Source organism: Pneumocystis carinii, assembly GCF_001477545.1.
Source record: "Pneumocystis carinii B80 chromosome Unknown supercont1.7, whole genome shotgun sequence".
Classification (NCBI taxonomy): domain Eukaryota; kingdom Fungi; phylum Ascomycota; class Pneumocystomycetes; order Pneumocystales; family Pneumocystaceae; genus Pneumocystis; species Pneumocystis carinii.
In genome coordinates this window covers 57,003-83,445 of record NW_017264719.1, presented here as the reverse complement: position 1 = coordinate 83,445, position 26,443 = coordinate 57,003, and the positions used below count along the sequence as shown (strand labels likewise).

The 26,443-nt window shown below is 28.0% G+C and overlaps 11 protein-coding genes across 11 annotated transcripts; 4 read left to right on the top strand and 7 right to left on the bottom strand.

Annotated features, from left to right (window-relative positions):
* Positions 1 to 91: 91 nt before the first annotated feature.
* Positions 92 to 2,870, bottom strand: T552_01659 (hypothetical protein). Its single transcript, XM_018370231.1, has 11 exons — positions 2,527 to 2,870; positions 2,305 to 2,478; positions 1,978 to 2,248; positions 1,752 to 1,926; positions 1,526 to 1,702; positions 1,215 to 1,481; positions 807 to 1,168; positions 648 to 765; positions 476 to 604; positions 257 to 431; positions 92 to 214 (listed from the first exon to the last, which is right to left on the bottom strand). Exons 1-11 carry the CDS (start codon positions 2,846 to 2,848, stop codon positions 138 to 140), a joined length of 2,247 nt encoding a protein of 748 aa, XP_018225940.1. The 5' UTR covers positions 2,849 to 2,870; the 3' UTR covers positions 92 to 137.
* Positions 2,871 to 3,143: 273 nt separating this feature from the next.
* On the top strand, positions 3,144 to 4,329 carry T552_01658 (hypothetical protein). Its single transcript, XM_018370230.1, has 2 exons — positions 3,144 to 3,901; positions 3,947 to 4,329. Exons 1-2 carry the CDS (start codon positions 3,187 to 3,189, stop codon positions 4,291 to 4,293), a joined length of 1,062 nt encoding a protein of 353 aa, XP_018225939.1. The 5' UTR covers positions 3,144 to 3,186; the 3' UTR covers positions 4,294 to 4,329.
* Positions 4,330 to 4,414: 85 nt separating this feature from the next.
* Positions 4,415 to 6,446, bottom strand: T552_01657 (CTP synthase; the record flags this gene model as incomplete). The annotated part of the gene is made up of 9 exons (XM_018370229.1): positions 4,415 to 4,509; positions 4,557 to 4,883; positions 5,050 to 5,207; positions 5,251 to 5,472; positions 5,516 to 5,769; positions 5,808 to 6,002; positions 6,045 to 6,179; positions 6,225 to 6,361; positions 6,407 to 6,446. The coding sequence occupies 9 exons, from the start codon at positions 6,444 to 6,446 to the stop codon at positions 4,415 to 4,417; spliced, it is 1,563 nt and encodes a 520-aa protein (XP_018225938.1).
* A 1,121-nt stretch (positions 6,447 to 7,567) lies between these two features.
* T552_01656 (hypothetical protein) lies at positions 7,568 to 8,841 on the bottom strand. Its single transcript, XM_018370228.1, has 6 exons — positions 8,791 to 8,841; positions 8,719 to 8,749; positions 8,235 to 8,440; positions 8,126 to 8,190; positions 8,031 to 8,081; positions 7,568 to 7,972 (listed from the first exon to the last, which is right to left on the bottom strand). The coding sequence occupies exons 1-6, from the start codon at positions 8,800 to 8,802 to the stop codon at positions 7,612 to 7,614; spliced, it is 726 nt and encodes a 241-aa protein (XP_018225937.1). The 5' UTR covers positions 8,803 to 8,841; the 3' UTR covers positions 7,568 to 7,611.
* Positions 8,842 to 9,457: 616 nt separating this feature from the next.
* Positions 9,458 to 15,374, bottom strand: T552_01655 (hypothetical protein; the record flags this gene model as incomplete). Its single annotated transcript, XM_018370227.1, has 8 exons — positions 9,458 to 9,567; positions 9,614 to 9,826; positions 9,872 to 9,964; positions 10,013 to 11,999; positions 12,040 to 12,296; positions 12,341 to 13,070; positions 13,110 to 13,735; positions 13,778 to 15,374. 8 exons carry the CDS (start codon positions 15,372 to 15,374, stop codon positions 9,458 to 9,460), a joined length of 5,613 nt encoding a protein of 1,870 aa, XP_018225936.1.
* Positions 15,375 to 15,735: 361 nt separating this feature from the next.
* On the bottom strand, positions 15,736 to 17,811 carry T552_01654 (T-complex protein 1, theta subunit). Its single transcript, XM_018370226.1, has 9 exons — positions 17,648 to 17,811; positions 17,540 to 17,601; positions 17,389 to 17,493; positions 17,203 to 17,347; positions 16,757 to 17,160; positions 16,452 to 16,713; positions 16,056 to 16,411; positions 15,892 to 16,011; positions 15,736 to 15,850 (listed from the first exon to the last, which is right to left on the bottom strand). Exons 1-9 carry the CDS (start codon positions 17,763 to 17,765, stop codon positions 15,782 to 15,784), a joined length of 1,641 nt encoding a protein of 546 aa, XP_018225935.1. The 5' UTR covers positions 17,766 to 17,811; the 3' UTR covers positions 15,736 to 15,781.
* Positions 17,812 to 17,874: 63 nt separating this feature from the next.
* T552_01653 (pyruvate dehydrogenase (acetyl-transferring) E1 component, alpha subunit) lies at positions 17,875 to 19,413 on the bottom strand. The gene is made up of 5 exons (XM_018370225.1): positions 19,121 to 19,413; positions 18,367 to 19,038; positions 18,187 to 18,315; positions 18,035 to 18,142; positions 17,875 to 17,990 (listed from the first exon to the last, which is right to left on the bottom strand). Exons 1-5 carry the CDS (start codon positions 19,367 to 19,369, stop codon positions 17,919 to 17,921), a joined length of 1,230 nt encoding a protein of 409 aa, XP_018225934.1. The 5' UTR covers positions 19,370 to 19,413; the 3' UTR covers positions 17,875 to 17,918.
* Positions 19,414 to 19,662: 249 nt separating this feature from the next.
* On the top strand, positions 19,663 to 20,925 carry T552_01652 (hypothetical protein; the record flags this gene model as incomplete). The annotated part of the gene is made up of 8 exons (XM_018370224.1): positions 19,663 to 19,798; positions 19,854 to 19,898; positions 19,945 to 20,153; positions 20,199 to 20,484; positions 20,535 to 20,566; positions 20,619 to 20,692; positions 20,734 to 20,797; positions 20,851 to 20,925. 8 exons carry the CDS (start codon positions 19,663 to 19,665, stop codon positions 20,923 to 20,925), a joined length of 921 nt encoding a protein of 306 aa, XP_018225933.1.
* Positions 20,926 to 21,262: 337 nt separating this feature from the next.
* T552_04122 (hypothetical protein) lies at positions 21,263 to 23,278 on the top strand (the record flags this gene model as incomplete). The annotated part of the gene is made up of 12 exons (XM_018372173.1): positions 21,263 to 21,430; positions 21,453 to 21,494; positions 21,562 to 21,646; positions 21,690 to 21,752; positions 21,793 to 21,916; positions 21,967 to 22,072; positions 22,116 to 22,372; positions 22,422 to 22,518; positions 22,562 to 22,615; positions 22,840 to 22,875; positions 22,917 to 22,961; positions 23,003 to 23,278. The coding sequence occupies 12 exons, from the start codon at positions 21,263 to 21,265 to the stop codon at positions 23,276 to 23,278; spliced, it is 1,353 nt and encodes a 450-aa protein (XP_018225932.1).
* Positions 23,279 to 23,317: 39 nt separating this feature from the next.
* Positions 23,318 to 24,619, bottom strand: T552_01648 (hypothetical protein). The gene is made up of 5 exons (XM_018370223.1): positions 24,357 to 24,619; positions 24,225 to 24,313; positions 23,981 to 24,179; positions 23,425 to 23,937; positions 23,318 to 23,379 (listed from the first exon to the last, which is right to left on the bottom strand). Exons 1-5 carry the CDS (start codon positions 24,571 to 24,573, stop codon positions 23,357 to 23,359), a joined length of 1,041 nt encoding a protein of 346 aa, XP_018225931.1. The 5' UTR covers positions 24,574 to 24,619; the 3' UTR covers positions 23,318 to 23,356.
* A 284-nt stretch (positions 24,620 to 24,903) lies between these two features.
* T552_01647 (hypothetical protein) lies at positions 24,904 to 26,438 on the top strand. The gene is made up of 8 exons (XM_018370222.1): positions 24,904 to 25,042; positions 25,091 to 25,145; positions 25,193 to 25,289; positions 25,340 to 25,558; positions 25,603 to 25,682; positions 25,726 to 25,866; positions 25,915 to 26,136; positions 26,185 to 26,438. Exons 1-8 carry the CDS (start codon positions 24,931 to 24,933, stop codon positions 26,393 to 26,395), a joined length of 1,137 nt encoding a protein of 378 aa, XP_018225930.1. The 5' UTR covers positions 24,904 to 24,930; the 3' UTR covers positions 26,396 to 26,438.
* Positions 26,439 to 26,443: the final 5 nt, after the last annotated feature.

Sequence of the window (26,443 nt, the reverse complement as noted above, 5' to 3'; positions counted from 1 at the left end):
ATAGAATATTTAATCAAATGTTATCTTCCTTTATGTTTAAAATCATAAGTTATGTTTGAATAGTATTATTGACAAAATATTTAAAATTAAATATGACAGCGATCAATAATTTGTAGTGAATAGATATGTATTTATGTTTACTCTTCTCTGTCCAAATTTTTATAAACCTCTCCCGTTTCACCAAGCAAATTTTCTTCTGGTTCATCAATAGATTCTAGATCTATTAAACAAGATAAATTAAAAATATAAAAGATACCAATAGCCTCTTTAATCAAATGACTAGCTCTATTATCAAGATTAAGAGCAACTGTTAAATGTCTCATTGCACTTGGTTTATCTCCCAATTGTTTATATAATTTTCCTAAAAGAAAATGGACATTTGCTTCATCTGGAGCTAAATCTTTTAAAAAAAGTAATTCCTTTAAAGCTAACTATGAAAAATTTAGTAAGATTTATAATATTTAGATTTTTGTACATGATATTGTCGAAGACAAACAAGAACCTTAGCTTTCTTAAATCTAGCAAGAGCACTAGCTGGTGCAAGTTCAGAAGCCTTCTTATATAATTGCAATGCTTCAGGAAAATCTTTATTTCGCTCCACAATCTAAATGCTTTAAATATATGTATAAAAATATTAATTAACTGACCATGCCAATACAACATAATAAAACAGCGTTAGTCGGATTTATTTCAGCTGCTTTTCTAAAGTGATACATTGCGAGATCATTTTTACCAACTCTAAGAAATACCATACCAATTCCATACCTATTTATATTAAAAAAACCTTACAATTTTATATAATTTACCAAGCATTGTAATGCCTCATATCAACCCTCATTGCATTACGAAAAGATGTTTGTGCTCTCTCATATTCTTCATTTGCAACATATTCATGCCCTTCAAGAGTATATGCATATGCAAAATTTGGATTTAATTGTATTGCTCTGCGAATACATTTTAATGCTTGATCATGCTCTCTTTGCAAACTAAAACAATTTGCAATAATACACCATGATTGAGGAGCAAGACGATCTAAATCAAGTATTTCATGAGCTAAAAAGCTTAATTCAACTTCTTTTCTAAGATGCCAAAGAACAGTAGAATATATCTCCATATCTTCTACCCTTGTAGGATCAGCTTTTCGAAGACGATAGAAATATTTCTCAGCCTATAACAACAAATAAGACAAAAAAACAAAAACAATTGATTCATACTTCATCATAATTCACCATTTCAAAGTATGCTCTACCAATTTTACTAAGAACAAATACAGAATTACGTTGAGAAGCTGGTTGTAAAGATTTAAAACATTCAATGGCTTTTGCTCCATCATATTTAGCAAGAGCATGACATCCATCAGCTATGGATTTGCATAAATCTAATAAACATGTTTCTGCTTCAATTCGCTCTACAAGAGACATGACAGTTTGACCATTTGGCTTTTGACCATACAGAAAACAAGATTGATTCGAACTAGGTATCTAATAATATTTAAATATTTTCTTTTTTTTTTAAAAAAAATTACTTGAGCTGTTGATGATTGTGGATTTTCTTCTTGTTTTGAACGGCTATTCTGTAACTTATTTTTCCGGCTATCTCTAATTGAAGATGTTGTAGATGCTAATTTTGATGCAATTTTTGAAGCGTTAGGTAAATGACGTTGACTTCTTCTTTGGGGAATATCAATTGGTGTAGAACTCTTCTATATATTGAAATTAATATTTCAAAAAAAGAAAAAAACAGAAACATACAGGTAGATCTTTATCAATATTACTTCGAATCGTAGGATTTGCCTTGGTTTGATTTAATCGAATTTTAGTATCTAAAAAATTAGGAGGACTAATAAAACTAGATGAAGTAGAAATAGAATGATCTAGAAAACCATGACTCATTTCAGACGAATCATGTTGTTGCGTTGTCGGTGATCTATCAAATTATATTAATCATCTATTTTCATAATTCTATTATACTAAATACCCTGGTGTTTCCGCCGTTTCTAAACGATTCAAAAACGATGACTGTTGACAATATGATACAAACAGAGGTGTATTGTTTTTCTGAGAATTAAATATATCTGGCGTTTGAACCATATGATTCGTAGACTGTGTCTCTGTATCAATATTTTGTGACATATATGACTCCGTATTTTTTAAAATATTCGTTTGAACTGGAATATTTTGCGCTTTTAAACGCGCCGCCTGCATTCCCGCTGTAGCTTTAAATATATTTTTAACATGAAGATTGCATCCTATATATATATATATATATTATTATACATATATTACCCTTTTTAATAATTTCTACCCAATGCACATAATCCATCAAATGCCTCCCAAAGAAATGGGTTCAGTTTCACTGAACAAATATAATAATCCGTCGCTTTCTTCATCATTCCACCTTTTTTACTTAAATGCCCTAAAAGACAAAAAATTGCCGCTGCATCCGGCAAATGACAACGATATTGATCATCATGCTGATCTTAAAAAACGTCAGACTCCCTCTTATCCCCTTATATTTCACTCATACACATATAATTACTTTTCGTCCATTGTGACGAAACCGCTTCCAATGCTGCAATCCCTTGCTTACATTTTCCTAATTGTAGACATGCAAGTGCATAAATATACGCACAGCCAACATGCTTTACTCCTTCTGTCATATATAAAACCGTTAAATATCGTCCTGATCTTAGTAAACACAGAGAAAAAAGGTGTTTTGCGTCCGCATTGCTTGTATCATAGACATAAAGCCTCTCTGCAATGAACGTAGCATTAGATAATAGCCCATTATCTAAAGAATACCATATAATCTCCCTAAACTGCTGCACAATATAGGCCTTTAAGCTCATCCTTAAAATCGGTAGGTTTCTTGGAGGAGGGAGGGGAGAAGTGGTGGTTGCCAGGACAACGGTTGCTAGGGGGAGACGTCAAGAAAATAAAAAGGGAATAAAAAGGGAGAAATAAGGGAGTAAAAGGAAGAAAAAAGAGTAGATAAGAAGGAGAAATCGTAGAAAAAGTATGATATAATGTATATGTAACTTTTTTTCCGGGGTTAAAAGGGTTATTTTTGGCGATTTTTAAATTCTAGAAGAAATAAAGAATAATATAAATATATGATAATAAAAGAGGGGAGAAAAGGGGAAATATATAAAGAAATTTAAGAGTATAAAGGGATATAATATAAAAGATGTCTTTTTTATGGAGATTTTTTCGAAATATAGGTATATTTCAAGTAAAATATAAGGAGAAAAATAGTGGAATTTTTTTATATAAAAAGAATGAAATAGAATATATAAGGAATATAATTGGAAAAAAGGATTTATATGTATTTGAAAAAAGGCGAAAAAATATCAAAAAATCATATTCAGAAATATTAAATATTTATAAACATATAAATTATTTAAAAAATAGAATTGAGAAAGAGATTTCAAGAGATAGAAAGATTAAACTGAATGAAGGAGTAGGGGAGATTATTCCAATTCTTGTTTCGCCGGATGAATTATTTTTAATAACAGAAATAATGTTAAAAACACCAGTATCTAAATCAATCTTAGAAGAAAAATTAAATCTTTGTAAGTTTTCTATTGAAATAGCATCAATGAAAGAAAGTGAATTGGCAAATTTGTATATTGCGGAAAAAAAAATGCAATCAGGGAGGCCAGATCAGATATATCAAGCTTTACATATATATAAAACTCTTTGTAAGAAAGGAAATGCAAAAGCATTATTAATTCTTGGTGATTTTGCTATGAAATTGAAAGATACAGAGAGGGCAGAAAAAAATTATCTTAAATCTATTGAAAAAGGGAATTCTGATGCTATGGTAGCTATGGCAGTTCTTAAAAAACAATTGGGAGAAGAAGCAGAAGCAAAACTTTGGTTTATACGTGCATCTGAATTGAGTAAGAATATAGTGATTGAAAGCTATGTTATATTTATTTAGATAGATAATCCTAAGGGACATTTTGGAAGGTCATTATATACAACACATGAAGAAAGTTTATATTATCTTTTACAAGCTGCATCTAATGGAATTGTTGAAGCAGCTCATAATATAGCTAATATATACAGAAAACAGGGCAATACATTATTTTCAAAAGAATGGTTTGAAGTAGCAGCATTTTCAGGATTTCAAGCAAGTCAAATAAACCTGGCAAGATTATATGAACAGGAAGGATTATTTAATAAATCATTATTTTGGACAAGAGAAGCTCAAAAACAAGGAGGAAGTATAGCAGAGGATGCAAAACAATATGAAGATATATTATTAAAAAAGCATCCTTATTTAAAATAACAAAACAAATAGATTGATATACATTATAAAATAATTATGATTTAGAATTGAAATACTTTTTTTTTCTGATGCTATAATTACAATATTAAACTGCAATATAGAATTCGAAAAAACACTATATTCATTGTTTTTCTAAAATATCATTTAAAATGCCGCAACTGGCTGCAATTAATCCCAGATATGGAGGTGATGGAAACAATGGTCTTGTTAAATATTCTATATATAATTATTAATAAATAAATTAAATAAAAAATATAACATACCGGGATGATACTGAGTACCGACAAAATAAGGATGATCTTTAAGTTCAAAAACTTCCATCTTTGTCCCTGATTCATCTTTTCCAACAAAATATAAACCAGCGTCTTCTAATTGTCTAACATATTCTATATTTACTTGATATCTATGTCGATGTCTTTCATGTATAAATTCTTTATTATATAATTTTTTTACTTTGCACCAGGAATAATCCTGAAAAAATATTTTTTTAAGACCTAAACACATAGTTCCTCCATAATTTCCATTTGTTTTTGACATACTAACAATAACAGGAATCTTTGCATCTTCTTGTAATTCAGTTGATTGTGCATCTAAATAAATTATGTTAGTTCAGTGACAATGTATACAATTATGAATAAAAAGTGTACAAATAATTGAACAAAATCAATATAGCATTCCTTAAATATCTCTCAATAACAATAATATATTGGAGACTCAGATTATAAAATGCTAAAAACAAAATGAATGATAAAATACCTTTAAGATTACAGACATTTCTTGAAAATTCTATTACAGATATTTGAAAACCTAAACAAACACCAAGGAATGGTACTTTATTCTCACGTGCCCACTTTACAGCAGCAATCATTCCTTCGGTCCCTCGTACACCAAACCCGCCAGGAACAAGAATTGCACTTTAACGATTAAACAAAAAAATATACTAAAGAGATACAATACTTTGCCGAACAAACAGAATGCCATGCCTTATGGTAAATAATTGGGTTTAATATTTTTTTTTCATCATCTAAGTCCGAAGACTCTACCCAGAATATATTTAATTTTCTGTTACATTTAAGTGCCGCATGCTCAAGAGATTTTACTACAGATATATATGAATCTTGAAGATCAGTATATTTTCCAACTATTGCAACCGTTATATCAGTAAAAAGATGATCATACCTGATAATATTAACATTAAAAACAAAACAAATATATATCATACAAGTCTGTAAGCATTTTCCATTGCGTCCAAAGATGTTTACCCGCTTCAATTAACTTTTTTGAAACAATAATATCATTTAATTTTAATCGTTTTGAAAGCGACCTAATTATTCCTTGTTGTTCAAGAAGTAGAGGAACATGATATGTTGATAAAACATCATGTATTACTAAAACCTGATCTGGTCCAACATGACAAAACATTCCGATTTTATCTATAGCACACTTTTCTAAAGGTTTTAGTGATCTACAAGCAATCTTTCAAAATAAGATAAAAAAAAAAAGATTAAACTTACAAAATCTGGATATAATCCAAGTCCCCTCATATCACGAATAGCCGCTTGCGTTGGCTTGGTTTTTTGTTCCCCATTAATTGTAGGAACTAAAGATACATGAATAACGGCAAAATTATCATGTCCAACTCTAAATTGAAATTGACGCATTGCTTCAACAAATGCCGACGATTCAATATCACCAACCGTCCCACCAAGCTATACATAATAAATACAAAAATTAAACTTAACTATACACACTTCTATAACACATATATCTGGTTCCTCATTCGTTTCATCCACTGGAACTTTCGCAACACGCTCAATCCAATCCTGAATAGCATTGGTAACATGGGGAACCACTTGAACTGTTTTTCCTAAATAATCACCTTTTCTCTATCAAATCGTAAGACTTTTTTTTTAAATTTTTCATAATATCACTTCATTTTCTATCACTAGACTATATATTTTCCCCGTAGTAATATTATTCTCACGTTTTAGAGTAATATTAAGATATCTCTCATAGTTTCCAAGGTCTAAATCTACTTCCCCGCCATCATCCAAAACATATACCTCGCCTTATCAAAAATAAACCTTTTTTCCCCCCAAAAAAACGTATATACCATGTTCAAGAGGGCTCATAGTACCCGCATCAATATTCATATATGGATCAATCTTTATAGCAGAAACGTAATGGATTTTAATTTAACCATAAGCATAAAATAACAAAATACATATCTTAAACCCCGCAGTTTTCAATAATAACCCAGTAGACGATGCTAAATATCAAATAAGAACATTCATATACCCTTATATATCTTTTTTAATAGCCACCTATTACACCTTTTCCAATACCGCTAATAACGCCTAAAAAAAATCAGGAAAAAAAGGATCAGAACCTATAAAACACTTACCTCCACTTACAAGGACGTATTTCATGTTTTAATCTAATCTTTAACCCGCTTTTTAAGGCTTATCTTTGCCAAAAAATCTCTGCAATTTTTTCTGTACGTTTGATAGGACATATTCTAAGATAAACCCTATTTTTATTAAAAAACATATAATAAAGAGTGAACATGTTTAAAATGATATATTATTTTGAATATTTGCTTAAAACTTAGAAACTTTTAATTTTTAGTTATATAAATATATAGAAAAGTATTAATTTATGTTAAATTTTACAAGACAAACAACCAGAGTCAATTAGATGGATTCAGGTTAAAAAGAATAGTAAATTGTGTATTTTAAGTGTTTTTTATTATAAAAAAGAAAATAGATAATAATTTATTAATATATTCAATAAACAAGTTATTATGAGGATATGAATGAAATTTTATAATAAAAGATAATATTATGTAGAGATTAGGTTAAATTCTAGTGTAGATAGATGGATATGTATAAAAAAGAATTAAAAGTTTATGAAAGAGGTTTAAATAGGCAAGAATTCTATAATATAGTATGTATTTTAAAAAATGTTCATGAAAATGAGATTTTTTATTAGTATTTGAAAAGTTATAAAGAATACAACAAGATAATTTGTAGATATTATGTAGATAATTGCCATAAACATCATTAGTTGATCAAATATAAAAAATATTTAGAAAAGATACTTTTAAATCTCAAAAAAAATATTTTAGAGAAATTAACTAGAAATATTTGTAAAAAAATAATGTTATCAAGACCCAATCAAGTATAATAATGATTTTAGTAAGTTCATCTGGAGATATAAATTATATAGATACTCCCAAGACATTATCACTCTTTCAAATAGTATATGATATAAAATCGAATTATAAATGAAATAAATTGAATGGTAAAGAGAAAGCGTTTAATCATTAATATCTAAGCATGTTTCGTCATTAATATCTAAATTTTCATTTTCAATATTCTTGGTATCCAATTTTTCTGAATTCTTAAAACATTTTTGTCGAACATTTGAATCATCTGTTGATTTAAATTTTTGATTTTGGCCTGAGCGAGGGTTTTCACTTTCATACTGATCCATTTTAATTTTAAACAATTTCTTTTCTGATTCATATGCATCATAATACGGCTTTCTTGAGTCATCATCTAAATTTTGCCAAGCAACACCTAGTGCTCGAGTTACATCAAACCCATCAATTCCTTCATTTTCAGATCGAATCCTCTCTCTTTCAACATCGCAAAATTTCAAAAATGGATTAGAAGGTCTACCATAAAAAAATATCAATTCCAAAAGGAACAAACATAATTAAAATCGTCATTTACCGTTTTGGAGCATCTGGATCACGAGTTCGCCGTCGTCGTGCCCCTCCTGTACTAAAAGTAACATTAGAAAAGTTAAAAAAAATATCATATCGCACCCAGAAGAATGCGTAAGTAAAATTTCATGAGTTTCAGAATGCGGAGAATCCTTTTCACGCTTAAACTATAATATAATCAATAAAATAAAAATGAAAGACTTAAAAATACCGAAACAGATGAATCAGATGTACCAGAATCTTCAACTGTTGAGGGAACACGCTCTTCAAGTTTTTCAAAAATAAACGCTCGCTCAAGACGAAGTCGTTGGATGCTACGTTTCATTCTTGCAAGTTTAACAACAAGAAGATCATTTTCAGCAGATATCTTCAGAATCTTTTGTCTAAGTTGTTTGCATTTGTGTTTATACTTAAGTTCTTTCAACAATCATTAGCCTATAAAATAATAAAGACCAAAAAAACTCAAAATCCATTAAAATTATTAAAATAAAAAGCATCAAAGAAAAATCATAAAAACCCTCTATAAATCCCAATAAAAATATAGAAAAAAACCCATAAAAAATTGAATTTTTTTTTAAAAAAAAAAACATTATAAATCCATAATTTATCATTCAAAATTCACCTTTCTTGCTTAAAAAGACTTCTTTTTTTATATCTCAAAAAATACTCCACTTATTTCATCTTATTAAACATACCTTCTTCATCAAATCCTGCTTCTGAAACTGTCTGTTCTTGTTAATCTTAATATTTAACCCATTCATACTCACCTCAACTGCCATTTGGTTATTTTGTTTGTCGGAAGATCAAGTTCGGAGCCGTTATATAGCCTAGTCACGTGACCCTTATCTTCACGTGATCAAGAAGATAAGAAATAAAGTCAAATATGAACCAAAAGATAAGATAAAATAGAAGAAAAAGAAAGACCAAGCATGAAAAAGAACCGACAGAAAGAATTAAAAGATATGAAGGAGAAAAAGAAGTGAAATGAATAAAAAAACATGAAGATAAAAAATAGAAACCAGTCGAGAAAAAGATAGAAAGTTGAAGAAAATATATTAGAGATAGGAGAAATAATTGACGAATAGGAAGTGAATTATGCATATTGAATATGAGAGGAGAATTGAGAAGAGTTTCTATCAAAAAAGATCGAATTTCGATGAATAATGAGTTCTTTAATGACTTCTTGGACTTTTCCTAGATGAATAACAGTTTGTGAAAACGAATAATTAGAAGGAAAAGGTTTTAGAAAGTTTGGGCCAAAAATGATAGCCAAATTATGTGCTATGAGACAAATTAGTTAAGATAAAAGAAAGAAAAAAAAAAGATAGGAGTTTTTAAAGAATTATTTCATACGTACCATACATTTGATTGACCATTTCGTAATTTATTACTCTATTAAAAGGTTATTTGAGGGAAAATTATGAAGAGAAAAGCTTACTTTTCGAAATGTTCGATAAGTCGTTTAATTAAAGAATAATTGTAAAAAGGAAGACTTTTAACAAGAGTTTTTAATGAGATTATCTTCTTATGATAGTCAGAAATATCTAAAAAATATTAATTTGAATCTTTATAATAAATAAGGGAAATTACCAACAAGACTAATGAATTTAGGATATAATTTATAAGTCATTAAAGGTTCAGGTAGTTCTCGAAGCCATAATTTAAGAGCACCGGCAATAACATTGATATCTGACCAACACTCATCTTTAAAATCCACCTTTTTACCAGCATCGAATAATGTTTTCAATGAATTTACTTTAGAAACTGAACCAGAAACACGATAAATTCCCACTTCTTGAAGACCTAAAAAAATATTAAAGAAAGAGTGATGAAGAATTAATAATTTACCTCTAGCTTCGATTTCAATAATTAAATCGTTTACAATTTTTGGAATATTACTTTTTTCTCGAGAGCACAAAGTTGCCAAATCCACACCATAACCTTAGCAATATCAAAACCAAAAAAACAATTTTCAATTTTTACACTTACAAGCTGTAGAATCTAATTCGGGAGATGAAGTTTTAACTGCAGTATTTATAGACGTTGTATGTGTATTTTTCATCAAGATGTTTTTCTTTTTATTAAAAGTAATTGTGTTTAAAGCTTTTAATTTTCTATACCATATTTTATACTCATCTGCAGATGGTGCACGAAGTAATATCTTTATTCCATTTTTTAATTTAATCTTAAACACATACTCATGTTTCGAATTTTCTAAAGTACTCACGGATGAATCAACCAGATCAATAACATCTAAAGGTTCAGGTTCTAATACTATAGAAAAGTTAAAAGGAAACACATGAGACGACGCTGTATAAATACCTAAATTTTTATCTTTTTCAAAGTTATTCATAAGCATTGAAGTAGAAGAAGATAATTCAAAAGGATAATCGCTTTTATTTTTTAATGACACTTTTTTATAATCCTCTTTACAAATTTTAGAATTATGTTTAGAATTATTTGCATTTTTCTGTTCAACATTTTTATCTAGTTCTATAAGATGTTTTTTTATGGATCCACAATGCTTTTGATCTCTTTGAATTGCGATTATTTTCTTTTGTATTAAGCTTTCAAAAGGCTTTCCTATATTACTAAATTGTAAAGGATAATTTTCATTTTCTGAAACCATTTCAAGAGTCCTGAAATCATGAGTCCGAATATTAACAATTACATCACTCGTATCATCACATTTGTCAGTTTGCTGTTTTTCTTCCGAATTTACATGATTATCAGAATCAATTATACGTAAAATAAAATCATAAATAAACGCATATTTAATAAAATTTATGAATTTGGGTTTTCCAAGTACATCTGGAACACAAAATACGACTTTTAACATGCTTTGAAAGATCCAACCAATACATGGAGTAAATGAAAAAGAATTATTAACTGTTACAAATGGAATAATGGAAGCAAGATCTTCAACCTGACCGTCTAAACCTCGTGTAGATGCTACCATAGACCAAGCGTATATAAATAGTCTAGACTCTGGACGAACCAGAGCAGCAGCAATAGCATTACCAACAAATGAAGGCAATACAGATTTATCTTTGATCAAATCATTTCCATCAAAAGGTCCAGAAAAAAAATCCAAACGAGTCATTGTTAACTTATAGATACCTAATAACCGGAGATATAACAATATTCGATCCGTTCTTGTGTAGCAATCAATATTAATGTCAGTAATTTGACTAATAACCCATTTAATAATATTATGCCTTAATTCAAATAATTCCCTTATTAAATGAGGGAACATATTTATCAGTAAATCATGAGATTGAGATCTGCGAATTTGACTTAATAAACTATACGTATCTTGCAAAATATAATTATTATTTTGAAGAGATATTGATTCATAATATTCGAAAAATGATTCAAAGTCTTTGAATTGAGCCTGAAAAAGTTCAAAGCAATATATCCAATCATCCAGTGTTAATTTCTTAAATATACTAGCAGCTAACCTATCAAGAGTATATGCTAAATTAAAAACATCTTCATCACTATATTTTGAAGAAATATTTATTCCTTGTAATATTTTTATAGATGTAACATATGATTGTTCTATTTGTGGCTGATATGACAATTTAACAAATAATTTTCTGAGATTTTCAAAAAGATCATGATATTGAGACATATAATATTGCAATTCATTTTTTGTTAATACAATTTCTTTCCAGTTTTGTAATTGATCATTGGCTAATTTTAAAAAAGAATAAAATCCATCCAACATACATATATCATCAACAAAGTCATCAAAATAATGAGTAAGCCATAATATTACACATTCCAACACACCAACATGTATTTTCAAATAAAAATCATAATTAAATGAACCATAATTACCAGAATCAGATGAAGTCCAATCCGGAAACATTCGATTATTTTTTGCATATTCAGAAACTTTCATATTAACCTCAATCTTCGATGCAACTACTTTAGAACCAGCTAAGCGTTTTTTAAAATGTTCAAGAAGAGTCTTTCTATTAGCAATATTAAATTATTTTCTTTATACTTACAAATGGTGTACAAAAAGAACGAAATGTAGACAAAAAAATCGAACGGAAATCTCCTATATTAATATAGAGATTAAGCTGAATACTCTTCGATTCACGAATTAGACGTTCACTGAAATCATCTATCCCTAAAACGAGAACATCTATAAGACGCTCAAATGATCCCGCTTTAACAATAACTTGATATGATACTATTATTCGAAGAGATTCTAGATTATCAATTCTCTTCTCATTATCAAAAACCTTTGATAAGTTATTGTCTTATATATTAGTTCTTGTATATAAAAAATTAATATTGACTCACCTTCAAAAGAAACTTCAACACATTTCGATTCTCTTTTTTCTGAAATGCTTCCAATTGATTTTAAAACCAACTCACCGTCAGTATAGTAAAACAAATTCTCGTTTTTCCCAAAGATATCTTGAGAATTTTCAGAAATCAAAGAGCTCCTATCCCTTAAATCTATTGCTTTATATCGAATTTTACTGTCCAAATCAAAATCTGTAATAAGCATAGAATATCTATTCAAAGGAAATGAACTTCTTTTCAAATGTTTATTAAATTTGTCTAGATCGGGAACTTGTACTAATTGATTATATAAAAAAGAATCTTCTCTAATTAAATGACTCTCTATGTCGGTGTAAACATTCTGATCTTTGTATGTCTCAGACAAGTCCATAAAATCATGCAAATTACATGAGTTATATATATAATTAAATATTAAAGAAGCGTATGTGTCGAATTTACTGTTAACATTTTGAGAATAATCAAATTGCGAATATATACCACGACTTAATGGTTCACATTTAAGCGATTTTTTAAAGAAAACATCAGAGAATATCGACTGTGGATTAATTCTGACACAATTAAGTTCTTTAAATATTTCTTGCAAGATAAGGTTCCTATTTTCATCACCAATGCAAATAAATGTTTTATTAGCTAATATAATGCATCTCCATCTTTCTAATTTTTTTTTTACTAAAATAAAAATGTCATTAAATGATTCTATATTTATTAATTTATTATTGGAGTTCTATAAAAGTTAAAATAAATAACAAAAAAAAAGACTTACATATAAAGATATAAAATTTTCAATATAATTTAAGATCTCTCCAAAATATGGTATAGTTTGTTTAGAAATTTCAGTCTTAGATAATTTATCAGATATCAAAGCATCAGGCATATATATAGTTCTATCAGCCATATAAAAATCAAACTCATGTAAATCATTCATAATAGAAATAGAATTCTGTAGAAATTCCCTTAGATTCAAATCAACCAATGTCCATGTTTTTCTTAAACGAATTATTGAGGGAGAACATAAAGCAATAATAATAGAAAACCATCCTGCCATATCTCCAAAATTTCTTAAACAAATCGAAACAGATATCCAATATGCACAAATATTAGCGCGAAGCTTAGTAGACATCATAATATCTGTTTTCAAAAGTTGCTCAAGAACAAGTCTGGTAATAAAGTGTATATGTCGATGCCCAAAAATCAAAGGATTCCTAATTAAATTAAATGATGCTTTGTTAAAAAATAAAGACATGTCCAATGATGGATCCCATATATTAAGAAAACGTTGATGAAAATAATATAATTCACGTGAAAATACCTCTGGAGGAATTTTCAAAATAGCATCTACTGAAATTCCAAATTCCAAATCATTATTATGAATTTTATAAATAGAAAGATCTATAATAAAATTAAAAAATATTAAAAACATATGAAGAAAACCTATAGCCATTAAATCAAATAAATCATTTTTTAGAGTTAATTCTTTGTTTTTAATTTTATTTCTTAAATTTTGACTTAAAACACTATTATTGAGATCAATTCCATTTTCTATTAACTTCACAATGTTATTAATAATATTACTATCTTGAAACATTCCATAACATTTATCACACCATATATTAATCATTTTTTCGATACTTGAACTGAAATCTAGCGATGATTCAGAAATAATAGATAATATAGTTTCTAGTATTATTTCAGAAGAATCCCAAAAACCTATAAGGGTAGTAAACAATTCAAAAATATCAAAATTAGTCATTGTATCATTAATTCCTAGCATTATTTTTAATAATATTCTAGTTGTTGTAGCCTTTAATGTCTTATCAGAATTTAACAAAATATCTTGAACATCATTTGATATAGACGTTGAAATAAAATCCATTGATTCAGTATTCTTTAGAATTGAGAATTCGGCACTCTTAGTTAATTTTTGCAATAGTAAATATTTTTTCAAAAAATATATAGCCATTTCCTTAGATAAAATAAAGCGTCTTATTATTTCCCCATTGTTGATAGTCATAAGATACAAATTCTCGTCATATAATTCAGAAGAAACTAGATTCACATTCTTCAATAAATTAAATACAATATTTACGTCAAATACATTATAAACGACATCCAGTTTCCACAACTTTTTCAGATTAATATTATGAGTGTTTAAATTAGAATGTAAATCTTGATCTTTATTAAATATAAGTGGTCCACGATAACATAATACAAGAATATCTTCTACGAAAAATATACTGTTCATATCCCTTTCAAGATCTTGAATAAAACCCTCAAATTCTGTCAAAATTATTCCAAAAAAAAACCGTTGTAAATTATTCGCATCATATAAAATAGATCTAACATTTAAGTCAAATTCTAGTGACGAAAATTTATATTCCATTGATTCAGGAGTATCCGACAAATAACATGAATACATAGTACTATAAGAACTATTATCTATTTTTTGAGGTCTATAAAAATATAAATTCGATCCTGATAAAATAGTCGTACAAAGTGTCCAGTCATTAGAAAACTTAGAAGATACAGAAGAGTTATAATCTTTCTCATCCTTTCTATCTAAAAATCCCTTGTATATAATCGATTCCGGCAAAACTGATACAGAATATTCTTGACAATCAATTTTATGTTTTTGCCCAGATTTTTTCTTCTTCCACGAAATAACAGGCGTATTTCTAGTCAAAACATTTCGCTTCTTATGCAATATCCCCGATGATTCAAAACGATTCATATGGTTTGATGTCATATTAAAACTATTTAACGATTGAGATACCGGTACATGAAAATGTTGACTATCTCCCTCCAAAGAAGACTCATTCACTGCCATATCTACATTTTCCTGTTCCTCTTCTTTATTTAAATTCAATTTAACCTCTTCCTGTCCAATTATTCCCTCATATTTACGAGAATCTGCTTTTTTATCTATTTTACGAGAATTTGACAAAATTTGGTCAAATTTTTCTCTATTTCTAGACTTATTATACTCAAGGCATAGCTCTCTTATGTCTTTATAGAGGTATCTAGGATCCATCTTTCCTTTTTCCTCCTTATTTGACTTTATTAATATTTTTATAGATCCTTAATATTTCTTAAAACCTTAATAATCTTAAGAATAATAACAAAAAGCTCCTTCTAATGACTAAAAGGATTCAAAATCATCTATAATATCTAATTATCTTATTAAATTTTAAAGAAGTTTTGAATAAACCATCAAATCAATAGTTTCGTAAGTCCAGAAGGTTAAGAAAGACCTTAGAAAAAAGGTGAAATATATTTTTTAAGAAAAACAAGAAACAAGAAGAAAAACAAGAGATGTTGAATGAAAATTAAATAATGATAGTATTTTTGTAATATAAAGATGATAAAAAAAAAGAGAATATTTTTGAGAAAAAAAGAAGATAAAAAGATGAATAAGAGTAGAAATAGATGAAGAATAGATTATTCGTTATCCCAGTTTGGATTTGGACCGGGTGGTTTAGGACCGCCAGCAGGTTTAGACATGATGATCTTTTATAAGTTAAAAAATATTAATAAAAATAAATAATTACTTGATCAACACGCAGAATTGTGAGAGCAGCTTCAGTGGCAAGTTTACAAGCCCATAATTTTACAGATAAGACGTCAAAAATACCGGCGAGTTTAGCATCAAATGGTACATCATTATTTCCCTTTAAAAAATATAAAGAAAAGAAATAAGAAAGAGAAAGATTACCTCAATATCTATGCCAATAGTTACGTTATTATCAGTATGATGAAAGGCATAAAGTTTGCCAATAATTTCTGTAGAATCAAATCCGGCGTTTTCAGCCAAAGTTCTTGGAATTACTTCAAATGCTTCAGCAAATTTTTTTATTGGATATTGAAAAATCCCGGGGACTTTTTCAGAATAAGCGGAAATTCGTTTAGAAAGTTCCATTTCAGTAGCACCAGCACCAGCAACTAAACGAGGATCTTTAACAATAGCCTTAACAAGATTTACACCATCATCTATTGCTCTTTCTACATCATCTAAATAATTTTGAGTAGCACCTCTTAATACTATAGTAGCTGTTTTGGTAATTTCATTTTCTATACTATTAAGAATTGTATCTACCGTTATAATAATTACCTTGACGAAATACTGTTACTCTATCGCCACCAATTTCGACAGTTTCAACAACATCAACATATCCCATTTCCTCAGGCATAGGAGCGCCAAGTCTTGCTAAAGGAGTAGCTCCAATAACCCTGCAAAGTCTCTGAAGATCAAATTTACTTAAAACTTTTATAACCAACAAATTATATTTATTCAAATAATGTAATACAAGGTCACCTATACCCCCACCTGTAACAATAACCCTAATTCCACAATCAAAAAGCTCTTTAACCATCTATTATTATTAAATAAAATCATAAAGAAATAAAAATCATAACCGATTCTAAAAGAACTTCTTCGCCTTTACTAAACTCAAGCATTTCTTTAGCATTTCTTAAAAGAACGGTTCCTTTTGTTTCCGTTTGACTTATATCTAATGGACATGAAAATACACCAACTTTTGCTTTCAAAGCTTTTCGAACAATTCCTTCTGGATCTCTAGGAAAAACCATTCCTTTAACAACTCTCGATTCATCCAAACATCCACCCAAAACTTTTACAACACGAATAGAATCAACATTAAAATGTAATGTATTCTTAGGAAGTACTAATAACGCCGCTTCTGCAACAAGACTTCCAAGTAACTTTTCAAATCCAAATTGTTTCGATGAAATAGATGATTTAATTGCTTTCAAAATCTCTTCACTAGATCTAACATCTTCCACTTTATCTACCGATAATTCTATCATTTATCAATATCTCTCTATATTTTTCTATATAAAACCCTCTAATGTCTTCAAAGCAAAATCTCGACCTATCTCATATCCTTCCGCAATTTCAGAAGGATGAAGTCCCATTCTAATAAGTGCTTCTGCATGTTTTAAAAGCTCTCCAGCAAATATTAAAACAAAATTTGTTGCATCCCCCATCTATACCAATTATATAGAAAAAAAAAAATGTATAAACATGCCTCCAAATCTTGCTGTTTACTAGCCATAACAATTACTTTTGCTGCTGGATGAACTATATCCAATTCCTCAAGAATTGTTGATGCATCTGAACTCACTAACATTTTCTGTCTATATCTCAACCAATTTCAAAAAAAAAAAGAAAAAACAAACAGCCAAGTGATTAACAATGATCTTATTGTATCCGTTAGGGCCATACGAAGTCCGTACAATCTCTATTAACCTATTAAAACCTCTTCAAAGCAAATATCTTTTTTCAACCAGAAAGTTCACTAATTGCATGAATATTTCGGACAACAACGTCTTCTACGCCCTGCTGAGTCCTATAACCCTCTTTAAATAGCGCCGGGCCAGGCGCCTTAGGCATTTTCAGCGACATTTTATGGCAGAATAAGTCTTAATTTTAAGGACTTAGTTTTTTTCCAGCAACTTTAAATTTAACGAAGTTATTAAAAGAAAAAGAGTAGAAAATAAGAGAAATAATAAAATACAGAAAGATTAAAGAGAACTAATATAGAGTTATTTAATGAATTCAAAAGAGACTCTTGGATGTATAAATTTCACCAGACCAGCGTCCTCGAAAATAATCAGGATTGGAGCCAGGCTAAAAGATTAGAAGATAAATTAGAAAGAAAAACAAGTAAATACCACATAAATATCACTGAAAAGAGTCTTTGGATCGGGAGTTGGAAACTCACTTTCTTCAGCTTCTTTAACTTCTTTATCGACATGAGATCGAATTGATTTATCAATAGTCTTAAAGAATTAATAAATAAATAAAAAAAACAGGAAGATCAAACCTTAAGTTCAGATTCAGTAATCACATTATATTCCAACATTGTGTTCTTTAGGAGAGAAATACAGTCATTGGTATTACGTACATGTTGAATTTCTTCTCTTGTACGATAACTCGTTCCTGGATCAGACATCTATATAGATAGATAGTTAGTTATTTAAAAATAAAAATATAAAAAACATACAGAATGACCACCATAACGATATGTAACAAATTCCATAACTAATGGTCCATTTTCCAAACTATATTGTTTTGAAAAGACAGATGCCTGTTTAATAGCAAGCACATTCATTCCATCTACCTGAATACCAGGTATATAATGACCACGTTTATAATAATCAGTCATTGCACTGCTTCGTTCTGCAGATGTACCCATTCCATATTTGTTATTTTCACATCCAAAAACAACAGGAATATTCCAAAGCTTAGCCATATTAAAGGCTTCAAAAACTTGACCTTGATTTGACGCCCCATCTCCATATAAAGTAAAAGTAGTATTGGGTTTATTCAAATATTTCATAGCAAATGCAATTCCTGTACCAACAGGAACTTGTGCTCCCACAATTCCATTGCCTCCATAGAAGTTTTTTGAAAACATATGCATGGATCCACCTTTACCTCGAGAAACACCATCAACTCGACCCAATAACTCTGCAATAATAGATTTAACACTAGATCCTCGAATATACGTAAATCCATGGCATCGATATGCCGTAATTACTTGATCCTCCGGTGTAATTGCTTGTTCAATACCAACTGCTACAGCTTCTTGTCCTGTATATAAATGACAAAATCCCCGGATTTTTTTGGACTTATATAACAAATCCGATGCTAACTCCATACGCCTTATTGTAACCTTCAAATATTAGTCAATTATTGCCATTTTTATTTGGTTTTTTTTAATGAAATTCATTTTTAGCCTTTTTCATTCATCTTACCATGTCTGAATACATTTTAATCAGCTCTTTCTTACTAATTGTAATATCCAAAGGAAGAGGATCAAGATTATATGTTTCAAATGCTGATTCTGGGAGTTTTATATGGTATAACTCATCATCTTGTGGGCGTTCTTTTACTCTTTCAAATGATGAAAGGCTTGTAGAAATGGAACGTTTTCCTCTTAAAAAGAGCCCAGAAAAGGGCTCTTTTCCTAGTATTTTTAATGGGTTTAATGGGATTTTTATCATCTTAAAAACTAGTAAAAATACAAGTTTACTAAGTAAGTTTGACGGACATGTTTAAATTTTTATAATAAAAATATACACATTTAGACATGTTTTAGACATGTTTTAAACATGTTTCTAAGGGTTTTAACAGAAAACTATAAGAAATAAGATGAAATAAAATTTTGAAAAAAATCATGTTAATTCATATAAAATAAGATGCAGATTTTAAGGGTAATAAAGTGTATTTTCTTATTAAAAAGGGAGTTTTTTTTAAGAAATATTAGTACAATTTTATTGGAAAACAATATCTAAAAATGACGAGATTTAGATATATTTCGGTCAATAAACAAATATTCTATCAAAATTGGGGGTCAAGAAGATATATACATTATGAACGTTTTAAGCGTTCGGGTTTTGGTGTAGAAAACCGAGGTTTCTGGTATATTTCGGGTAAATAGAGAAATCATTTAAATAAAGGAATATTCAATATTTAAACGTAATGTAGGAGCAGTTTTATTGGGAGCAGGAGCATATTATTTCTCACATATAGGTTTTTTTTTTAAGGGAAAGGTTATTAAGAAATTAAAAGAAGTTAGAATATGTTCCAGTGTCGAATAGAAGAAGATTTAATGATGTATCACCTGAATTTGAGAAAAAAATGTCACAACAAACATATAGACAAATTATGAGTCAATATAGAGGCCGAATTCTGCCACCTAATCATCCAATGACACGTCGTGTACAGCAAGTGATGATACGATTAATACGTGCATCAAAATTGAAAGATATAGACTGGGAAATTCATGTTTATGGGTTAAATTATAATTAGAATTGATTTAATTATAGATAGGTAATTGATGATCCACAACGAAATGCGTTTATTCTTCCAGGAGGAAAAGTATTTGTATTTTCAGGAATATTACCAATCTGCAAGAATGAAGATGGTCTTGCAGTGGTTCTTGCACATGAAACGGCACATCAAATTGCACGTCATTCAGCAGAAAAGTTATCGTTTACAAAACTTGTTCTTTTTGGTCATTTTATTCTATCTCTTTTTTATGATCCTTCAATTCTAGGCCGGGCTATTATAGATATTTGTCTTTTAAAACCCAATTCTAGAAAACTAGAAACAGAAGGTGATTATACTCTTTTTATTTTTATTTTTCAACATTATAATTTATTATAGCGGATTATATAGGATTAATACTTATGAGTGAAGTAATTATCATTATTTTATCATGTTTTTATGGATAATAATTCATTAATAAAGGCATGTTATGATCCTAATGAAGCACCTCGTCTTTGGAAAAGAATGTCTATTTCAGAAACTAAAACACCTCCAAAGTAACGTTTTAATTTTTTCTAAATTTAAATTCACTTTATAGATGGCTTAGTACACATCCTACACATGATAACCGTATTACTAAAATTAATGAATGGATGCCAGAAGTAAGTATAAATATCTTTATTTAATATTATATTTATGATGTTTTTCTCTATAGGCTTACAATAAATATGTAGAAAACGATTGTTCTAAATATTCCAAGAGGTTTTTTAGGCCATTTAGTTATTTCTAATCTTTTTTTCTTATTTTTTTTTAAAAAACTATTAAAAATTACAATATCATCTTCAATAGAACTATCTCATTCATCAAACAATGGATTCATAGAATACTTCTTAGCGATCTAAGGATAAATATATTATCTAACTCGACATTTTTCAAATAAATTTTACAATCTTTGACAAATAGTATATTCATATATAAATATTTTTAATATTAAAAAAACACATCAACACATAAAATTATTTATATTTATTAGAAAACTAAGGGATCTTTACACTATATATTATTTTTCTACAATATTTTATAGAGGGCTATTCCAGAACAGTTGCTTTGTCGATTAAAAAATACGGATGAAATTTAGAAGACAGGCTGACCCTATTGAATTATCATTTTTAATTGCTAAAAAAGAAGATGATGCAAATGATCGTAGTGAAGAAAAATACAAGAATGAATATGCATCATTTTTTACGAAAACACTGGTTCAATTGAATGATAAACGAGAAGAAACAGTTAAAATCGTTTTATTATTTATAATAATAGGTTTTTCGCTTGGAAAGAAGATTCTATGACGAAAATAAGGCTGTTTAATACGTTTTAGGTTCATGTTTTTTTGAAAATATCTTTAATATAAGTATTTATACTATGCAAGAGGTTTTTGAATAAGAAAAAAACGAAAAAAAATAATGAAGTAAAGGAATTAAAGAAGGGAAATATGCAATCATCTTTATTAATAAGTATTTAATGATTGAAATTGTATCTTTGATACATTTTTTTTAGAAAGTTTCATATTAATAAATCCTATAATTCCTATAATATCTGGATTATTAGTTGAAAAATATGGTATCATGGAAAAAATATACAAAAAAAATAGTAAATCTAGGTGCAGGGACATCATTATTTCCTATATATTTAACAGGAATTATATTTTTTGGTCAATGTATTTCTATTATTGCAGCACTTTCACAATGGAAATATATTGTTACTTTAGGATTATTTTTATCTGGGTAGAAGCATTATTTTAATATGGAAAATAAAATTGATTATGCGAATATAGTCTTTGTATAAATCCTCTTGTTATAGTTCAAGAAACACTTTTAATCGAAATATTTCAAGATAATTTAGGTTTCTGTATTTCAATTCTGTTAAGTGTTGGAAAATTGGTATAGTATAGAACTTAATACATATAAAAATTAATTTTGAAAGATTTTTTTTATTTCTTCTTTATTAACAAACACATTTGGTGGACATTTAATATATGGCATAAAGATACTTTTTATTGTTTCTTGTGCTTTGTCACTCTTTTCTTTTTCAATATGTATAGCCTACAGTCAAATAATGAATAAAAATAAGAAAGTTGTATTCATTACATTTAAAGAAAAAAGTGTTTTTAAAAGCATAGAAACGATGCCAATTTATTTTTGGTGGTATTTACTAATATCTTTTTTATCTAATTGCATTTGGTAAGTATTTAATTGTTTAAGTATATGATTATCTAATTTTATTTTTAAGGACACCTTTTATCTATTTTCTACACAAAATTGAACATGTAAACTTTCTAAAAAATATTGCGGCAACTGATATTTCTTCTATAGTTTTATTGTTATCAGTATTTTCGAAAATTTATTTCATTATAGGCTTAAATTTCTTAGGTAGCTTTATATCCCATAATAGGCTGGTTCAATGATAATTCTGGTCATCGTCTTGTAATATGTAAGTTTTTCAAAAAATTTACTCTATCATAACATTTAAAGTATTAATTTCATTGTTTATGTCTCTAATAAGTTTCATGTCTCTGTTATTATCGATCAAGTATAAACTGTTTTTTATCACTTTATTTTCACTTGGACAAAGCGTCTCATCTATTATTTTAGTCCTATTAACTATATATATTTCAAAAAATGCATCAATAATATTTGGATTTTACAAGAGTATGGAAATAATTGGAAATGTTATTATGCAATCTGTATGTTTGATCAAACTATCTAATTTGAAGCTTACTTTTAGATGGTACATATTATATTAAATCTCAATAAAAAGAAAGGCCTAACTGTTGTTTAATAAAACAACTAGAATTATGCTAACATTTTTAGAATACTGACATTAATGCTGTTATTATGCTTTTCAGTATTTTAAACATGCTTTCATTAGTATTTCTTGCAGCATTATATCGACATGATAACATTTATAACAAAAAATATATTAATCATTGTCTTTATAACTTATTTCATAAAAAGTCTAAGATGATGTATCAAGACATAATATTTAGATCAAAAGAAATTGCATTAAAATCGACTCGAACTTATTTAGGATTTATTACTACAGGATTGATTTTAAGCTGGATATTATATATTAAAATAGTTTCGTAGTAAAATCATCCATAGAAATATTTATTAATTTAATTATATACCAAGCCATATATTAAATTTATCAAATTATAATTGTATTTAAAGGTTTTCTAAAGATTCTGCTATAGATTATATGTAGAATATTCATTATAATAAATTAAGTTTACCTTTTCTTTTTAAATATCTTTCTTTTATCTTATTAATTTCCTCCGCCGATCTTTTTTGTTGACTTTTAATAACCAATTCTTCATATTTCCGACGTTCTTCTTCCTCTCTTTCTTTTTCCATTTGTTTAATCTGTTCCTGAATTAAAAGTAACTCTTTTTCTCTTTTCTCTCTTTCATGAGCCTTTGAAATAAATTTTGGATTTTGAGCACTTTTTCTAGTGTTTAAATATTCTTGTGATACTTTTGTAGATTTTTTAACTACATTAAGTCCTGCTGATAGAAGTTGCCTCTTATCTACAATTTCTCCATCATCATTTATAGTCACATTAATACCTTTCTCATTCAACTCTTTTGCTATTTCTTCCAATGTCTTTTCCTTTGAAACTTGATCACTTTTTAAAACTTTATTAGATTTAGAGATTGCTTCAATAACTTCATTATGATGTTCTTCTTCTTCTTTAAGCATGTTAAGATAAAAAGAAGCTATTCCCTTAGATTTTTTCCTCATAAAAGCTTATTCTATTAATAAATTTAAATCAAATTATTCAAAATTCACCTTCTTTTCTGTTTTCTTCTTCTTCAAAACGACTCAATTCTTCTTGTTGCTTTTTATATGCCTCCGTAACAAATTTCTCTTTGTCTTTATACATATCGCCTTCTGCTTGTCTTTCAATTTGAAGCATTTTCTCTTGAGCTCTTAATCTATCTCTTTCTCTTACAGATGCTAATTCAAAAAATTTATCCATATATTTTGGCTATAAAATATCATTATCAGAACAAAAAAAAACATAAATATTCACTTTTCTTTGCTCTTTATCTTCATCTGTTTCTTTTCTCCTCTTTTTTTGTGCCTCTTTCATCTCATCATATATCTCATCATATGCATAAACTAAAAATATTTTTTTAGAAAAAAAATACAGAAAAATACATACTAGATGAATCAATTTCTTCTTCTTCTTCCTTCTCTTTCTTGCTTGAATTCATATAATATAGATTTAATTCTTTATTCACCATTTTTGTTGAATTTTCAGAAAATTCTTCATTATTCTCCTGGTTTTCTTCTGAAGAAAAAGCATTTAGATTCTTTCTTATATTTTTATTAGAAATATCCTTATTTCTTGAAGAATTAAGTCCAAATTGAACACTCATTATAAAATTTTGACAAAACTTATTATCACTCCTAATTTTAAAGAAAAAAAACCGGAAAAAAACACTGATATATGTATTTATATGTATTTTCTTTCAAATAAATCAATATCAATTGATCAATCAATCAATATTATTATTAATTTTTTTGAAATCCCAAAAGTATCAAAAATAAACCAATTTTCAAAATTCAAAAAATATATAAACCCTTATATAGGTAAAAATGCCCAAATAATTCGTTTTTATACGTTTTTTCTCCGTTTTACCATTCTTTTTTGCCCTTTTTCCATTTTATAAACTTTTTGACGTTGCCTTCGATCGCTCACAACCTCATAAAAATTTATGAGATAATTGATAGACATGAAAGACCATTATTCTTATATTCCCGGCACAAAAATTCAAGGAAATAACCTTCATATCCTTAGAGATAAGGTTCGCCAGCTTTTAAAGCGTTCAAATGACTCTTTTCCAGGTTTTTTTCTGCTTTTTAAATACTTAATTTTTGATAACCTTTTTTTAGGCTCACAACCAGTTAGTTTCTCTAAAAATCATATACAAACGCTTATAGACAACGAGTATATTAATATATATCTTTTTTTTCCGGTGAAATGACAGTAAAAAGCTATTATTTATGTGAAAAATCAGATGGTATTCGTGTACTTTTATATATTATGGAAGAAAAGAATAATATGGGGAAATTAAGTGAAAAAATATATTTGGTAGATTTTTTTTATATAATACGAGGGATCTTTCTTATATTTTTTTGAAGATTGATCGAAAGAATGATTACTATGAAGTTCAAAACCTCCATTTTCCAGTTTTAAATGATACTACATTTCATAAATTTCATAATGATACGTTAATAGATGGGGAATTAATTTTAGATGAATATGAGGATGGCAGGAAAATATTGAGATGTCTCGTTTTTGATTGCCTTTCAGTTCAAGGAAAATTGTTATTAAATAAACCTTTAGATAAACGACTTGGGGTAAAAAAAAAGATGATTATAGATTATAAAAATAATAAATTTAGTATTTGAAAGAAAATATTATGGATCCTTTAAATAATTTTTGTATGAGATATCCAGATTTTACACGAAAAATGCCTTTTCGGTAATTATAGAATGGAAATCATGAATAATATTTAATAAAGAAGAGTTGAATTTAAAAAAATGGAGCTTTCATATGCAATTGAAATGATGTTTAAAGATATTATTCCATCTCTTCGACATAAAAACGATGGACTTATATTTACATGTCTTAATGCACCTTATACATGTGGAACAGATGAAACTCTGTAAATTATTTTTCATTTTTTTTTACATATTTCTTATTTTTTTCTTAGTTTAAAATGGAAACCTCCTGGTGAAAATTCAATAGACTTTTTATTAAATTTACAATTTCCATTATTACCTAATAGTTTAAACGACTTTAATTACGATTCTATGCCAAAATTTAGACTTTCTGTCTGGGAAGGCGGAAATAAATATTCTGAAATGTATGATATGTATGTTAGTCCTGAAGAATGGGAACAAATGAAAGCATTAGGCGAGCCTCTTAATCACAGGTTCCATTTTTTCTATTTTCTTCTTTTTATTTATTCAAATTTATATAGATTGGTCGAATGTATATATGACTCTCAAAAAAGATGGCGTTTTTATAGATTCAGAGATGATAAATCTCATGGAAATTTTATAGACGTCGTATTAAATGTATTAAAAAGTATTGATGATGCTGTAGACAAAGAACAATTAAAAAATGCTGCTTATGAAATCAAAAAACATTTTAAAGCTCGAGCTGCAAATAAATTAAAAATACAATCATAGTAAATTAAATAAAACTATGTTAATATAAATACAAAATTAAACTATTAT

Bases quoted from the DNA above. Each gene is read 5' to 3' on its own strand.
- T552_01653 (XM_018370225.1), bottom strand. From the start codon at position 19,369: ATGATAAAAATCCCATTAAACCCATTAAAAATACTAGGAAAAGAGCCC. The intron at 18,316-18,366 runs GTATGTTTTTTA...CTATCTATATAG, and splicing joins ATCGTTATGGTGGTCATTCT to ATGTCTGATCCAGGAACGAG. The intron at 17,991-18,034 runs GTATTTACTTGT...CTAATCTTTTAG, and splicing joins TTTTCAGTGATATTTATGTG to CCTGGCTCCAATCCTGATTA.
- T552_01648 (XM_018370223.1), bottom strand. From the start codon at position 24,573: ATGAGTGTTCAATTTGGACTTAATTCTTCAAGAAATAAGGATATTTCT. The intron at 24,180-24,224 runs GTGAATATTTAT...GATATTTTATAG, and splicing joins AAGATAAAGAGCAAAGAAAA to CCAAAATATATGGATAAATT. The intron at 23,938-23,980 runs GTGAATTTTGAA...TAATAGAATAAG, and splicing joins AGAAGAAAACAGAAAAGAAG to CTTTTATGAGGAAAAAATCT.
- T552_01654 (XM_018370226.1), bottom strand. From the start codon at position 17,765: ATGTCGCTGAAAATGCCTAAGGCGCCTGGCCCGGCGCTATTTAAAGAG. The intron at 17,161-17,202 runs GTTTTATATAGA...GATAAATGATAG, and splicing joins TGCTTTGAAGACATTAGAGG to AATTATCGGTAGATAAAGTG. The intron at 16,714-16,756 runs GTTATGATTTTT...TAATAATAATAG, and splicing joins AAGAAGTTCTTTTAGAATCG to ATGGTTAAAGAGCTTTTTGA.
- T552_01647 (XM_018370222.1), top strand. From the start codon at position 24,931: ATGAAAGACCATTATTCTTATATTCCCGGCACAAAAATTCAAGGAAAT. The intron at 25,559-25,602 runs GTAAAAAAAAAG...TAATAAATTTAG, and splicing joins CTTTAGATAAACGACTTGGG to TATTTGAAAGAAAATATTAT. The intron at 25,867-25,914 runs GTAAATTATTTT...TTTTTTTCTTAG, and splicing joins TGTGGAACAGATGAAACTCT to TTTAAAATGGAAACCTCCTG.
- T552_01658 (XM_018370230.1), top strand. From the start codon at position 3,187: ATGTCTTTTTTATGGAGATTTTTTCGAAATATAGGTATATTTCAAGTA. The intron at 3,902-3,946 runs GTAAGAATATAG...TTATTTAGATAG, and splicing joins TATACGTGCATCTGAATTGA to ATAATCCTAAGGGACATTTT.
- T552_01659 (XM_018370231.1), bottom strand. From the start codon at position 2,848: ATGAGCTTAAAGGCCTATATTGTGCAGCAGTTTAGGGAGATTATATGG. The intron at 1,169-1,214 runs GTATGAATCAAT...TTGTTGTTATAG, and splicing joins AAATGGTGAATTATGATGAA to GCTGAGAAATATTTCTATCG. The intron at 605-647 runs GTCAGTTAATTA...TAAAGCATTTAG, and splicing joins TATTATGTTGTATTGGCATG to ATTGTGGAGCGAAATAAAGA.
- T552_01656 (XM_018370228.1), bottom strand. The intron at 8,441-8,718 runs GTATGTTTAATA...GATTGTTGAAAG, and splicing joins AGCAGGATTTGATGAAGAAG to AACTTAAGTATAAACACAAA. The intron at 7,973-8,030 runs GTAAATGACGAT...TTTTTATGGTAG, and splicing joins GATCCAGATGCTCCAAAACG to ACCTTCTAATCCATTTTTGA.